At 55.0% G+C, this 14548-nt stretch overlaps 1 protein-coding gene across 1 annotated transcript in view; it reads right to left on the bottom strand.

Annotated features, from left to right (window-relative positions):
* The window catches only part of SND1 (staphylococcal nuclease and tudor domain containing 1), a 229721-nt gene that overhangs the window by 95542 nt on the left and 119631 nt on the right, over window positions 1-14548 (bottom strand). Inside the window, exon 9 of the mRNA XM_042466503.1 lies at window positions 13091-13180. Coding sequence (XP_042322437.1) covers window positions 13091-13180 — 90 coding nt within the window. The remainder of the gene's footprint in view (window positions 1-13090; window positions 13181-14548) is intronic.

Below are 14548 nucleotides of genomic sequence, written 5' to 3'. Positions count from 1 at the left end.
TAAAAAAAAGTGTCTTCCATTTGAAAATGTTGTCCTACATTTGTCCTCGTTTATTTATATATTTAATTTTTTAATATATATATATATTTAATTATTTATTTTTTGGCTTCAGCCCCCCAGTTGTCTGAGGGACAGCAACCCGGCCCCCGGCTCAAAAAGATTGCCTACCCCTGGCGTAGAGCGTCTCCCCGGACCAATCGAAGGCGAACGCATCTCCGAGGGATCTCTCGTGTCGCATTTGGGAACAGAACTGGGGACAATGGCTGTTGGAGGCCGTTGCAAACAGGTCGATTTGAGGGGTTCCCCATCGACAAAACAGGTCGTAGACTGTCTCTGGATGGAGCCTCCATTTGTGGCAGGTTGAGGCGGTCCTGCTGAGCCAATCCGCCAAGGTGTTCTCATCCCCTGGCAGGTGGATCGCCTGGGGAAGGATGTCCCTTCGGATGCACCAGTCCCAGATTCTCAGGGTGATGTCCAGGAGTGTCCTCGACTTGGTGCCTCCTTGCTTGTTGACATAGTACATCACAGTTGTTGTCCATTCTGAGAAGGACCACCTTGCCCGTGATGTCGGATTCAAAGGCCTTCAGTGCTTTTTCCACAGCCAACATTTCCAGTGCATTTCCAGTGGAGAGCACCCTCCTGTCGAGACCACCTCTCCCTTACGCATAAGTCCAAGAGATGGGCGCCCCAGCCTTCCATCGACGCATCCGTCATTAGGGTCACCTGAGGTTGAGGTTGGACGAAGGGCATGCCAACGCAAATGTTGCGGGAGTCTAGCCACCACAATAGGGAAGCGGCGACAGGTCTCGGCACGGTGAGCCATCTGTCTGGAGGGACCGTCATGGAATCGAAGACTGACAGGAACCATGATTGGAGCGGCCTGAGCCGTAATCTCGCCCATGGGGTTACGAACGTAGTGGACGCCATGTGTCCCAGGGCAACCTGGATGTCTCTGGCCCTTATTCTCCTGTGGGACCAGACGGCCTTTACCGCAACCGACAAAGCCAGGAAACGGTCCTGAGGTAGGTACACGGTGCATTCTTCCGAGTCGAGAATGGAGCCGATGAAACGGACCTGCTTGGCCAGAACCAGGTGAGACTTCTCTAGGTTGACAACCAGCCCCAAGTCTGACAAGAGGTGCAGCGTGAAGCGGATGGCGTCCTGAAGCTCTTCTTGCGAGAGGGCTGCAAATAGCCAGTCGTACAGGTACGGAAAGACCCTGAAGCCCTTCTGGTGGAGGTAGGCCACCACCGGGGCCATGCACTTCGTGAAGACCCTCGGAGCCGTGGCCAAGCTGAACGGGAGGGTGTTGTATTGGTAGGCGACGGAGCCTATGGCGAAGGCGAGAAATTTCCGGTGGGACTCTCGAATCCCTACATGGAATAAGCGTCCTTGAGGTCCCCAGTACCGTCGCAAACCAGAGGTTCGATCCGCGGAGTCAGGCGTGTCACCGCAGCGCGATGGAAGCTACCATGGCTCTACCGGTGCACTCCGCCACATTCCTGGATGCAGTGATCAACCAGCTCCCGATCGAGTGGGTTTCATCCCTAATCTCCGCCAAAGTGCGTTGGGCATCATCAGGAACATCTGGGATGATCGGAGATATTCCTTCCATGAGGGTCTGGACGTAGGCCCCCATACAGGCCGTATAATTTATGGCCTTGACTGCCAACGCCGACGCCGTATAAGCCTTCCTTGCGAGGGCGTCGATCTTCTTGGCCTCCTTGTCCAAGGGGAGCGAAGATTGCCGCTGAGTCAAGGTGTGTTGGGCTCCCTCGACGATCGCGGAATTCTGGCGAGGATGAGAGGTCAGCCAGGGGGCGTTTGGGGAAGAGACCCTGTAGAGCGACTCTATCTTGCGCGGCGGTCCCAGCAAAGACGCGGGAGCATCCCATGAGCATTTAACCAGGGACTCCAGCGAAGGCAAGAACGGTATCGACGGCGGTGTCTGCACCCGACCTTGGACTCGCCGCTCGATTGGATCCTTGGCCACCTCCTCGGGATAGGCCAGCTCAATGTCCAAGGCGCGGGACATCTTAATGACGTGCTCGCTGAAGGTCCGCACGTCATCGGTTGGTGAGGCCGGCTCTGGTTGATGGAGGCCCAATGAAAGGTCATCCGCCCGGTCCTCATCCTCCAATGGGGCGTCAGATTCGGCAGGAAGATCCGGCTCCGAGTCCGAGAGAATAGTCTCCACCGCAATTCTCGCCCTGGGTTGTACTGTCCCACGGCGAACTGGAGAGCGAAGGCAGGCTGCAATACGAGATGTCACATCCTCTCGGTACCGATCGTTCCTAGGAGGAAACTTTAGCATGGCCATGTCCCTGGGTACTGCCATGTAAAATCTGTCGGTCCGAATCATAGAAGTAGTCCTCAGCCTCTGGGTCCCGCACTGGTGAGGGCATAGGCGATCTCATCCGAGCCTGCGAGTGTGAGGGTGACCTCCTCCTGTGGGAACGGGACTCCTCCTCATTCAAGTCAATATAAGGAACGGTCGTGGAGGCTGAGGGCTCGGTAGCGGTCGGCTGGCCAACCCCAACAACTGCACCATCGGTAGCGGCGAGTTCCTTTCGGATAGGCTCATCCTGGGGAAGGCGGCGTTTTGAAGCACGTCACCATTCAGGGGACGCCAGCCGGTGGTCCCTGAGCAGCGGAGAACGGGATCGGGAATGTGGGCGGCCCCGATTGACATCCTTTTCAGTCCCGGCTCCGGAGCGGGACTTGGTGGGATCCCGGGTCTTAGCTTTTTTGGCAGCTGGAGTCTCCGGAGTGGAGTCGACAGTGGACGAGGCCCTCTTTTTGGAGTAAGCTGAATCCTGCGGTGTGTCAGGCGGGAAGACTGGAATGGGCATATTGGCGATCTTCGCGCCCGACTTGCTCTTGCCGTCGGTACCAGCCTTCACGCTGGAAGACCCTGAGCCATCCACTTTGGTGGTCGCTGTGCGGTCCTTAGGCATCTTGCCATCCTTGGAGGGCTTTTCACCGCCCTTGAGCATCTTAGGGCTTGGATCCAATGATGCAGCCACCCCGCAGGACTTATGACCAGTGGCTGCCCGGTTAGAAGTCGTCACCTCCTCCTGGACCGAGGCTGACGGGGTGGAAGGGACCCCAGAATCCAACTTTTGAGGCTGGGAGGTGGCACTGGGTCTCGAGGAACCATGCGCCATAGTGGGGGCTGGGACGGTCCGTCCGATATCATGGGCCGCTGAGGCCAAGGCCGGTGGAGCGCTAGCCGGACTAGCATGGGGAGGAGCCGGAGGGGCCGCAGCGGATGCAGAAGGAGCCGATGCAGGACAGGGTCCCCTTCCCGGATCTTCCCTTGGGCAATCGCAGAGGTAAGACGGGATTCCCGATTCTTTCTGGCCTGGGAGGACATGGACTTACACAGCGGGCAAGCCTTGGCATCATGGTCCTTTCCCAGGCAGAGAAGACATGAAGAGTGTGGGTCCTGGACGGGGACCTTTCCCCCGCAGATGTCACATTTCTTGAAAGGTGGAGACATCTTCACAGAGTCGACAGCAGAGAGACGAAATCCAAACTCAAGGTCAACAGTCCAGCAGGTCAAAGTACACGGGGGAAAGTAGAGACAGCGAAGTCCAAGACAGTCCGAGTCAAAAAACCAGAAAGCAGTGATTCAATGAGCAAAACTAGCAAGAGCAAAGTTCCAAACAGCAGCCAAGCGCGGTGGAAAAATGGAACTGGGGGAAAGAGCGGGAACTGGGGCTTTATAGGAGGGGGGCAGGGCTACCGCCAAAAAGTTTCTATTTGTTGCAAAGTGTACTTTGCCCAGTGATTCTAGAAGTTTCCGAACAGCACTGCGCAGGCGCAGTAAAACCCATTTGTATGATTCGCAGAGACCATGAAGAAGAACAGCCCTTATCTGAGAGCTTTTATCTGCAAAAAAGTCATTGAATAAGTCACAGCAGGCCTTGGTGGGTTCCAAAAGTGGGTTCAGGGTGGGAGGTTGTTGAGTCGGCTCTTTAACCACCCTGAACAGCTCTGCTGGACGAGACTCTGCTGATGCAATTCGAGCAGCATAGAACGAGTTCTTTGCCGCATCGATTGCTACTCCATAAGCGCAAAGGAAGGCCTCATGGCGTGTCTTGTCAGATAAACGGTGGTGTCTCTGCCAATGGCGTTCTAGTCATTGCGCAGCTCGCTTCATTTTTTGAAGATCTTGAGTATACCAAGGTTTTTTGTTAGAAGCGAGCCGGAAAGTACGCTCGGGAGCAATAGTGTCTATAGCCCTGGTAAGGACAGGTTGCTTACCTGTAACAGTATTTCTTTGAGTGGTCATCTGCGAATACATACAAATGGGTTTCACTGCGCCTGCGCAGTGCTGCTCGGAACCTTCTAGAATCACTGGGCAAAGTTTACTTTGCAACATATAGAAACTTTTTGGCGGTAACTCCGCCACCCGTTATAAGGCCCCTGCCTTCCCGCTCTTTCCCCAGTTCCGCAATTTTTCCGCCAAGCAGGCGATGGAAAGAGAGCCAATGAGAGCAGGACACTGAGGGGACGGACGGGTGGGATTTGTATGTATTCGCAGATGACCACTCGAAGAAATACTGTTACAGGTGAGCAACCTGTCCTCCTTCTTCGTGGTCTCTGCGAATCATACAAATGGGTTTAGACTGACAAGCTTAGGTCAGCGGCGGAGGGAATGTCCTGAAACCAGGTAAGGCTAAGCAAAGTGGTTTATTTTGAACAATAAATATCTGAACCACCATAAACATCAGTCTTTTGTCAGTCATTTCTTGTCAATCATTTGACAGTAATACATTAGGAGCTGCAACTCCCATGAAACAGGGAACATGGAACAAGAGTGAAACCATTGGTTCTAGTGTAAATTACCCAAGATCACTGAGAGCAGAAATACTTGCATGTAGCAAAACCACAATCCCAACATGGCATTAGAAACACATTTCAATGCAACCCTGAGACCAAAACTGCTCTACCAAAAGCTGCATCCTGTCTGGCCCTGGTGTCCAGCCTGTAATGCTTGACAAATGTCATTGGGTGAGACCAGACAGCAGCTTTGCAGACATCCTCCAGAGGTACCCCAGTCAAAAAAGCGGAGGATGCTGCTACCGCCCTAGTTGCATGCGACCGTATCCTGGTGGGGGGAGGTTTGCCCAACAGCTCATAGCAGAGGTGGATGGTACCAGCCACCCATTTAGAAAACCTCTGCGCCAAAACGGGCAGTCCCCTCTTCGGTTCCGAGTAACACTGGAACAGTCTCTCGGAACGGCCTGAACCCGCAGTTCTGTCCAAATAGAAGGCCAAGGCCCTCCTAACATCCAAGGTGTGTAAAGTCCGTTCGAGCTCCGTGGTCGGGTTCGAGGCCAGGGTAGGAAGCACAATGTCCTGAAACATATGGAAGGCCGATACCACCTTAGGCAAGAAGGTGATATCGGTACGGAGAACTACCTTGTCCCTATGGTATCTGAAGAAGGGTTGGTCTCTCCGTAAGGCACAAAGTTCGCCCGCGCGATGGGCCAACATGATGGCCACAAGGAAGGCAGTCTTCCATGTCAATAGTCTCAAGTCCGCTGTAGCCATGGGTTCAAAGGGCTTGGATTGTAAAGCCGTCAGTACGGCGTCTAGTCTCCAAGCCGGGGTCAATAATGAGACCGGGGGGTAGAGATTGTTACATCCCTTTAAGAAAGCCTTAACAAGAGGGTCCCTGAAAAAAGAAGGTTTGCCCCCCAATTGAAACTGAGAACAGATGGCGGAAAGGTAGCACTTGATGGAGGTGAGGCTGAGCCCTTACTCCAACAGTGCCATAAGAAAACGCAACACCACCGGGGTCGAAATCTGGTCCCGGTCAATATTCTCATTGGACAGGAACCGGCAAAACCTCTTCCATTTCGAGGCGTAAGACCGTTGGGTGGACAGTTTGTGGGCAGCCAGGATCACCGTCCGCACCGAGTCGGGTAGTACCGCTAGGGACGGAGCCTCCACGCCACGAGAGGTAGGTTCTGCATGTCCGGATGATGGACCCGGCCATTCTGGATCGTGAGGAGGTCTGGTCGGAACTCGATCCGGAAGAACGTCCTCTCTGACAGGTTCAGTAGGGATGGGAACCACGGCTGTCTGGGCCACCACGGGGTGATGAGGATCGCGTCTGAGCGGTCTGAGGTCATCTTGGATATCACGCGGACAATCAGCGGGAATGGGGGAAAGGCATATAGCATGCCTCCGGACCATCTGAAGCCGAAGGCGTCTCCTAGGGATCGCGTGTAGCGCGTCCTGGAGCAAAATTGGAGACAGTGAGCGTTGGCCTCGGTCACGAAGAGATCGATCCGGGGGGTTCCCCACCGGTTGAATAGATCCCTGACCGCCTCCGGGTGAAGCCTCCACTCGTGCGACACCGACGAGGCTCTGCTGAGCCGGTCTGCCAGGTCGTTGTCCTCTCCGGGGAGGTGGATCGCCTGGAGATGGATTTGCCTTGGGATGCACCAGTCCCATATCCGTGTCGAGATATCCAGCAATGTCGTCGACTTGGTGCCTTCTTGTTTGTTTATATAAAAAAGGACCGTCGTATTGTCCGTCCTGAGAAGCACCACCTGACCGGTCAACACTGGCTCGAATGCCCGCAGAGCCTTCTCCACAGCTAGCATCTCGAGGGCATTGATGTGGAGCAGTTGTCCCGTCCCGGACCACTTTTCCCTGACGACTAACTCGAGCAGGTGAGCACCCCAACCGTCCAGGGACGCATCAGTTGTTAGCGTGAGTTGCGGCTGCGGTGGAGAGAAAGGTAAGCCGGCGCAGACGTTTCGGGGGTCGAGCCACCATCTGAGGGAAGACGCGACAGGTCTTGGGATGGTAAGCCACCTGAGCGGCAAGTCTGCCATCAGATCAAAGACCGAGAGATACCATCTCTGTAGTGGTCGAAGTCGGAGCCTTGCCCACGGTGTCACGAAAGTTGTGGATGCCATGTGGCCCAGAGCCACCTGGGCGTCCCTGGCTCTGACCCTCCTGTAGCTTAGGAGTGGACGCAGGGCCAGCCCGAGTGCCTGAAAACGGTCCCGAGGGAGGAACGCGGTGCAAGTGTCGGAGTCTAGCACGACGCCAATGAACCGGACCTGCTTGGAACGATTGAGACGAGACTTGTCGAGGTTGATCACCAGACAAAGTCGATGGTCTGAAGGAGGCCTTCTCACGAGGGGGCCGCTAGGAGCCAATCGTCCAGGTACGGGAACACGTTGTAACCTCTTTGGTGAAGATAGGCCACCACCGGTGCTAGACACTTGGTGAAGACTCTCGGCGCCGTCGCCAGTCCGAACGGCAGAACGTTGTAGTGGTAGGCGTCGGAGCCGACGGCGAAGGTGAGGAATCTCCTGTGGGCCTCTCGAATTGCAATGTGAAAGTAGGCATCTTTCAAGTCGACTGTCGTGAACCACAGGTCCTGGTGGAGAAGGGGCAATATGGAGGCTAGAGTCACCATACGGAACCGACGATAGTGGAGAAAACGGTTTAAGTTTCTCAAGTCCAAGATGGGCCTAATCCCCCCGTCCAGTTTAGGTACCGTAAAATATCTGGAGAAGAAGGCCCGAGGCCAGTTTACAGTCTTTAGCGGGGAAATGGCACCTTTTTGCAATAGAGAGCGTACTTCGTCAAGAAGGGTGTCCGAGGGTGGGGTGGAAACGAAGGTCCCCGTCGGGGGAAGTTCTTTGAACTCGAGGGCGTAACCCCTACGGACGATGGTAAGTGCCCAAGAGTCAGATGTTATGGTGGCCCAGGTGTCAGCAAAGGGCTGCAAAATGTTCAAGAAAAAGGGAGATGGAATGACGAAGTACACGGGATCACATCACGACCTTTTCTTGGACTGGTCCGACTCCTGCCGGTGGGGCTTACGGTACTGGGCTGGAGGACCTCGTCTACCAGAGGAGGAAGAAGAATGGGAGGGGTACCTGGGGCACTGAGAACCCTGGTGTTGACCCTGTCGGTCCTGTTGGAAGGGCCTGAACTGCTAGCCCTGGGGTTGCCACTGTCGCTGTCTTCTCCAGAACTGAGGAGTAGAGGAGGAAGACATACCGTGTCTCTTGGCAGCCGCCTTGAGCTTGAACTTCCTGTTGAGACGGTCGTCGGTCTCCGCATGGAACAATCCCGACTCGTCTAACGGCATGTCCTCGATGGTGGTCTTGACTCTGGGAGTCAAATCAGTTCCACGATGCCAGGCATGGCGCCGGAGAGCCAGCGAGGCCGACATTTCCCGACCTGCACAGTCAGCTATGTTGCGGGAAGCTGTGATGAGCCAACCCCCGATGGAGTGGGCTTCATCCCTGATTTCGACCAGTCTCCGCTGTGCCTCATCCAGGACGTCCGGGATCAGGGGTGAAATATCCTCCATCAGCGCCTGGACATAAGCCCCCATGCAGGCGGTATAGTTGACTGCCTTTACTGCCAAGGAGGATGCAGAATAAGCCTTTTTTGCGAGGCCATCGACCTTGCGAGCCTCTCTGTCAATCGGAGAGGTGGCCTGTTTGTGAGTTGAATTCAGCTGGGCCCCCTCGACAATAGCTGAATTCTGTCTCGGGTGGGAGGACAGTCAAGGGCAGCTTGACGGAGCGACTCTGTACAGGGTCTCAACCTTCCTTGAGGTTCCCACTAAGGACATGGGGGAGTCCCAAGACCTTTTGAGAATGGACTCCAAGGATGGGAGAAGTGGGATGGAGGGAGGGGTTGGGACCCAACCCTGAACCCGGCGTTCGACCGGGTCCTTAGCTGCGTCCTCAGGGTACTGTAGCTCGATGTCTAGAGCCCTAGAGATCTTGATGATGTGTTCGCTGAATGTCCTGAGGTCATCAGTGGGAGAGGCCGGTTCGGGATGGTGCATGTCCTGCGGGGAGTCCTGCAGTGATACGTCACCAACCGAGGGGTTATCCGAGGAAAGGACCGTCTCAGTGTCCGAATCCAGGTCCGAGTGGCTCGGTAGGACCGCTTCCTCCGTCGGAGCTCGAGTTGGGACCGCCGCTCGGGCCCTAGGCTCTGAGAGTGTTGATCTAGGTTCCCTTGGGACAGTCTTGGAGGGTTTTGATGATGTGGCTGGCACCAGATGATCACAGGTTGCCTGCGAGTGGCGTCTGTCCTTGAACCTCTTGAACGCCGTACCCCTTGTCACAGCCATATAATAGCGACCCAATTCCGAGTCGGAGAAGACATCGGGGTTGTCATCTTCGTCAAGATCATCTTCAGAGTGTCTCTGAAGAGGCCGGGTTGGTACCGGGGTAGGAGAACGGTCCCGTTCTGCCGGTGGCCCTTGAACTGGCTCTTCAAAGGGCTGTGTGGCAAAGTCCGACGGAGTCGGAGTCGCTTCTGGGTTGACAACCCGTCTTGGGGATCCCTTCCTCTTGTCTGGCTTGGAGGTCTGCCGGTCTGGAGAACGACGACGTTTAGAGGGGGAAGGGCGATCTGGGCCCTTGGGGGCCTTAGAAGAAGCTGAGTCCCCCGATGGCTTGGACTTCTTTGTGGTTGCTACAGCCTGTTCTGCAGACTTGGAAGGGTCAGGTGTTTTAGCCTTCCTCTTTGGGGCCCTCGGTGTTTCTGGAGGGAAGAACGGATTTACCTCCAGCTCTGAGATGGTGTAAGAGCCGGAAGGTCTCACCACAGCGGCTCCGTCACCTTTCCTCGGTATGGATCCGGACCGGTCGAGGATGGTAGAGTCAAGAACAGCCTCCTTCGGTTTCGACTCCTTGGCACCCTTCTTAGACGCCTTGGACGGCTTCGAGCCCGAAGCGGTCGATGGGTCCGTCTCATGCCTCGACTTTGAGGAAACGGAGGAGACGACGGACGGTGCCTTGGCAGGAGCGGCCGGTGCCGAACCCTCTGTCCCCGACTGTTTGTGGGGGCGCTTTGAACGCTTGTCGGTGGCTCTGGACCTATCTGGGTCACGGGCCACATCATGAGATGAAGCAGGCACTAAGGGGGGAGCCGAGGCTGCACTAGCCGGGCTATCCCGAGCCTTGGAGGCCATAGCGGATACAGACACCGACGGAGCCGACGACAGACGGGGGTCTTCAACACGAACCTTGCCCTGTGCGATCGCGGAGGTTAAGCGGGACTCATGGTTTTTTCTTGCCTGTGATGTCATGGATCTGCAAAGAGTACAATATTTGATGCTGTGGTCCTTTCCCAGGCATAACAGGCACGAAGAATGTGGGTCTTGAACTGGGACCTTGCCCCCGCAGACATCGCACTTTTTGAATGGGGGAGACATTGCGTCCCAGCAACAGCGTCCGAAGCCTGAGATGCAGTTAAGCACCAGCAAACAAGTCCAGAGGGCTTAGAGAGAGACGAAGTCCAACAGTCCGAATGGTCAAATCGAAGGGGAGGTCAGCAAAGTCAGAAACGGTCCAAGGTCAAGTCCAGTAATTCAAGTAACAAGAGCAAGCGAAGTTCCAAGAGCATAAACACGGCGGAAAAAAAGGAACTGAGGAAAGATCGGGAAGGCAGGGGCCTTATAAAGGGTGGGCAGAGTTACCGCCAAAAAGTTGCCATAAGTTGCCAAGTCTACTTTGCCCAGTGATTCCAGAAGTATACGAGCAGCACTGCGCAGGCGCAGTAAAACCCATTTGTATGATTCGCAGAGACCACGAAGAAGAAGGTTGTTATCCCAGGTATCAACCAAGGCCTCGACAGAATCGCCGTCTTTCCCAACCATGAAACCCTCTAGGGCCTCTTGGAAGCTTTTGGGTTCCATCAGCCTTCGAGGGTGGACCATTTAATAGGTCCTCCACCCCCGAGGGGGGTCTGGATAGTAGCCCTCAGTCCCACCCTGACCAAGTAATGATCCGCCCATGACGGTGGTTTGAATGACCTCCGCCCATGGATGTTCCTGATCTGTAGTAAAGACCACATCGAGTGTATTACCAGCACAATGTGTTGGACCTGAGACTATCTGGGACAGGTCCATGGTAGTCATGGAAACCATGAACTCCCGAGCTGCGCCTGTTGGATCTGATACGCCAGCCTCGAAAGGGATGTTGAGGTCCCCCAGGACAAGAAGCCTGGGAGACTCCAACACCAGCTCCGAGACCAGCTGCGTCAGCTCGGCCAGGGAGTCTATTAGGCCACGGGGTGGACGGCAGACCAACAGGATCCCCAAACTGTCCCTAGTCTTCAAAGGCAGGTAAATACACTCAATGTGGTCAGTCTTCCGGATAGGTTTCCTAGCCAAGGTGATGGCACATCTATGGACCAGAGCAACTCCTCCCCCTCGCCCACTTTCCCTCACCTGTTCCTTAACGGTGAACCCAGCTGGGAGGGCCTTAGCCCAGGTCACGCTGCTGCTATCATCTCCCAGCCAGGTTTCCGTAAAGCAGGCCAGGTCGGCTTTTTCATCCTCTAAAAGATCGTATATTATGTGGGATTTGTTTTTAATGGACCTGGCGTTGCAAAGGAGCAATGTGAGGGTTTGTGGTATGGCTGGGTCGACCCACAGTTCCTTTGGGCTAACAGGGCGAGTGGAAGGTGAGATAGATTTTAAGCATCGATCTCGTCTTCCCTTATGTTTCATCCTCGCCCTGTTAACGCTATATCTCCCATTGCCCCACACAGTACTAATTAGTATAATACTGCTACAGTCCATTCTATTAGCATTCTCCCTGTCTATAGTGTCAGCTCCCTTTCCTCTCCACTTTTGTCTTTTAGACTGTAGGCCTGAGGGCAGAGACCAAGCAGTATGTCTAAGGAAGGGAGCGTGGGGAGGCCTGAACCTTCAGGTGCAGGTAGTAGTGTCAGTGTGAGGCGCTGGGGGTGCAGACCGCGCTGGGTGACATCCCGAAAGGAGGTGACACCCAGCTGGTCCTCCGCCCCCTGTGGGGCTCGCTGCGGCCGTGCAGGCCTTGGGCTGCCTTCCCCGGAGGCCCCTGGATGCTTCCTGACCTTTCCCCGAGGAGTGCAGGGCTTCTGCAGCCCTCCCTGAGGTTACTCCCTTGGAGCACAGATGGCATCTCCGGCTGTGGGCGTGCGCTTCCACACGCACCAAAACTGTGCCAGAAGTTGCACATCAGCAGTCCCCCCATGTGTGGCCACACCGGGTGACACCAACCCTAAGGACGCTACTGGGTGGAGGGGAGAGCCCACTGAGGAGCCTGGCTAGGGAGCCAGGGGCCGCCACTTGAGACTCGCAGGATGGTTCAAGACCACACACCACACAGGAGGGTTGGCACATCCCTGTTTTGCCGAAAGGCAGAAACGGGGTACCATACACCCACAGCAAGCAGCAGGAACACCCCAGGAAGGACACCACCATCCTAGGCAAGAAAGACACTGGCCTCTTTAAATGGAATGGACACCAAGGTGTCCTGTGGCACCTGAAAGACTACGTACGGCAGCAGCCTCTCCCTGGATTGATCCCTCACGATTCACCCCATGGCTATGCAGCCCCTGTGCAGATGAAGCCCTACCCCCTGAGTCCTGTGCACCCCACTTATGGACAGGGGTTGCCCCCTTTCCCCCGAGGTTAGGGGGTCTGCAGCCCCATCCCAGCCTGGCCAGGCAGGCACAGGGGGAAGGAGGCCAGTTCTGTTCTGCTTCTGCCGCCGACCAAGACAGAGAGGAGCCCAGAGGGGAAGAGCCAGGCTGCTGCCAGAGAAGATTACGGAGGGAGCCTCACGTCAAGGACAGAACAGGCAGGCCCTCCAAAGACATTTGCCCATTTGCTGACTGCTCCACGCGCTCAACTGTACAAAGAACCTCACGGCGCTGCAATATTTATCACCCAGAGCATTCCCATGGATTGTTAATGAGTGGCAAGGCAGGACGGCTCCAAAAAGCAGCGCTGGAAGCTACACAGAACTCCTTCTCCACAGAAAGCAGCACAAACAAAAGGCTGCCCAGTGGCGGTGCCAGCGGCTGCGGGAACACTAGGCACTGATTTCCTGCTTCTGCAGAAGCTCATGGCCTACGCCTGCATGGGAAAAGGCCCTCCTCATGGGCAACACACAACCCTCCGGAAAGGGCCCTAAATCTGAGCCCAATGGCCGAGGAACAGAAGGAGAGCCAGGCGGAGGCAAGGGGGGAAGCCAAGGGCAGTAATGGGGGTTCTCCTCCCTGGCCCATGTTCCCCAGGGCTGCCACTCACCTTCTTGCCAATCAGCTTCTTGCGCAGGAACTCCCGGGCCTCAAACATGTAGGGGATGTCGTAGAGCGGGCGCAGCTTCCGGTTCTTGTCCTGAGGAGAGAGAGCAGGGCATTCGGGTCAAAAGCAGTCCCCTTCTGGCCCAGAGTGGGCACCCCTTTCGCCCCAGGCACAGCCCCAAAGGTGACTTTGCCAAGGATGCAGTTGTGCACATTATATATTGTTTTAAAAGCATGTCCTTTCCAGCCTCTCTGTGACATTGTTCCATCCAATTGCTGTTGCAGAACCAAAAACACTGACCTGGGTGAGGAGGTGCCATTATGTCCTCAAAAGGAGCAAGAATATTACCCCACAGAACTGCCCAAGGATGCCCCCTTCTCAGCCTTTACCACCAGCATTTCTGCCTCCTGCAACCATGCTCTGGAGCCTGCCCATTGCCCCAGTGCCCCCCGCCGTATGTCCGGTGTGGGGTAACCCTTGGTCTGGCCACAAAAGGATTCTGCTTATGCACAAAAGGAAACCCCAGCAAGAAGTGGATGGGTGCCAGCGAAAATGGAGAGATCCATGGGTCCTATCTTGTTGCCCACCTGCACCAGGCACATCTCCATATTTCAAGAGACAAAGAAACGGAGACCTTGCCCAACACAATGCAGTTCCTTGTAGATAAAAGCTGACATAGGAACAGGAGGAGGCTTGGCCACCCATGATTTTGGGAACCCTCTCCTTAGTGTATTTGCACATGCAAGAACCCAGAGTCTGACACTCTTCCAAACCCCTGCAGGCATTACTCCCTGGCTTTCTCTGGCATGCAGACCTTTTGCCAGCAAGCCGCATGAGATTGTGGGACAGGAGGAATCCTTCCCTCTCCAAATCTATTAATTTCCCTGATAGGCTGGCACATGTAGTAGCTAGGATGTGTCCCCTCTGCCTTTAGTTCCCTTCATCCTATGGAGTCCCATGGCTTTGCAGCTCAGGGAGGAGCGCTTTGGGTTCTCTGACAGACAGTGGCTCTCCTGCCTTCCCAAATGACAAGGTCCCTGGCTCCACTGGGGCAAGCATTGCCTGGTCTGGTAACTCATGGTGTCACACCCACACCCACTGACCTCCTCCCACACCGCACCATGCAGAATCCATAGTAATGCTGTTTGTGATAAAGTTAATCATAAATGGCAACGCCCGTGTATCACTGAATTGTTGTGACATAAACAACTTGCACAATTAAATTATACTTTTAAATTACAACACCATATGCACAACCTAAATGTACTTACATGTGCATTGTATTCATATGGTTAAAGTGAGAATTAGGCAAAATGTGATGTTTTTAAAGAAAATCTACAAGTCCTTTCCATCCTCCTCCCTGAGCCTTGTCCTTCTCATGCCACCCCCAGTGCTTCAAAGGGATGCAGGCGAACATCACGGCCTGTTTCTGCCCAAAGGGAGATGTTTGGGGAGCAGTGC

The sequence above is a fragment of the Sceloporus undulatus genome, chromosome 5, assembly GCF_019175285.1.
Source record: "Sceloporus undulatus isolate JIND9_A2432 ecotype Alabama chromosome 5, SceUnd_v1.1, whole genome shotgun sequence".
Classification (NCBI taxonomy): Eukaryota; Metazoa; Chordata; class Lepidosauria; order Squamata; family Phrynosomatidae; genus Sceloporus; species Sceloporus undulatus.
This window is presented reverse-complemented; position numbering and strand designations above follow the sequence as displayed.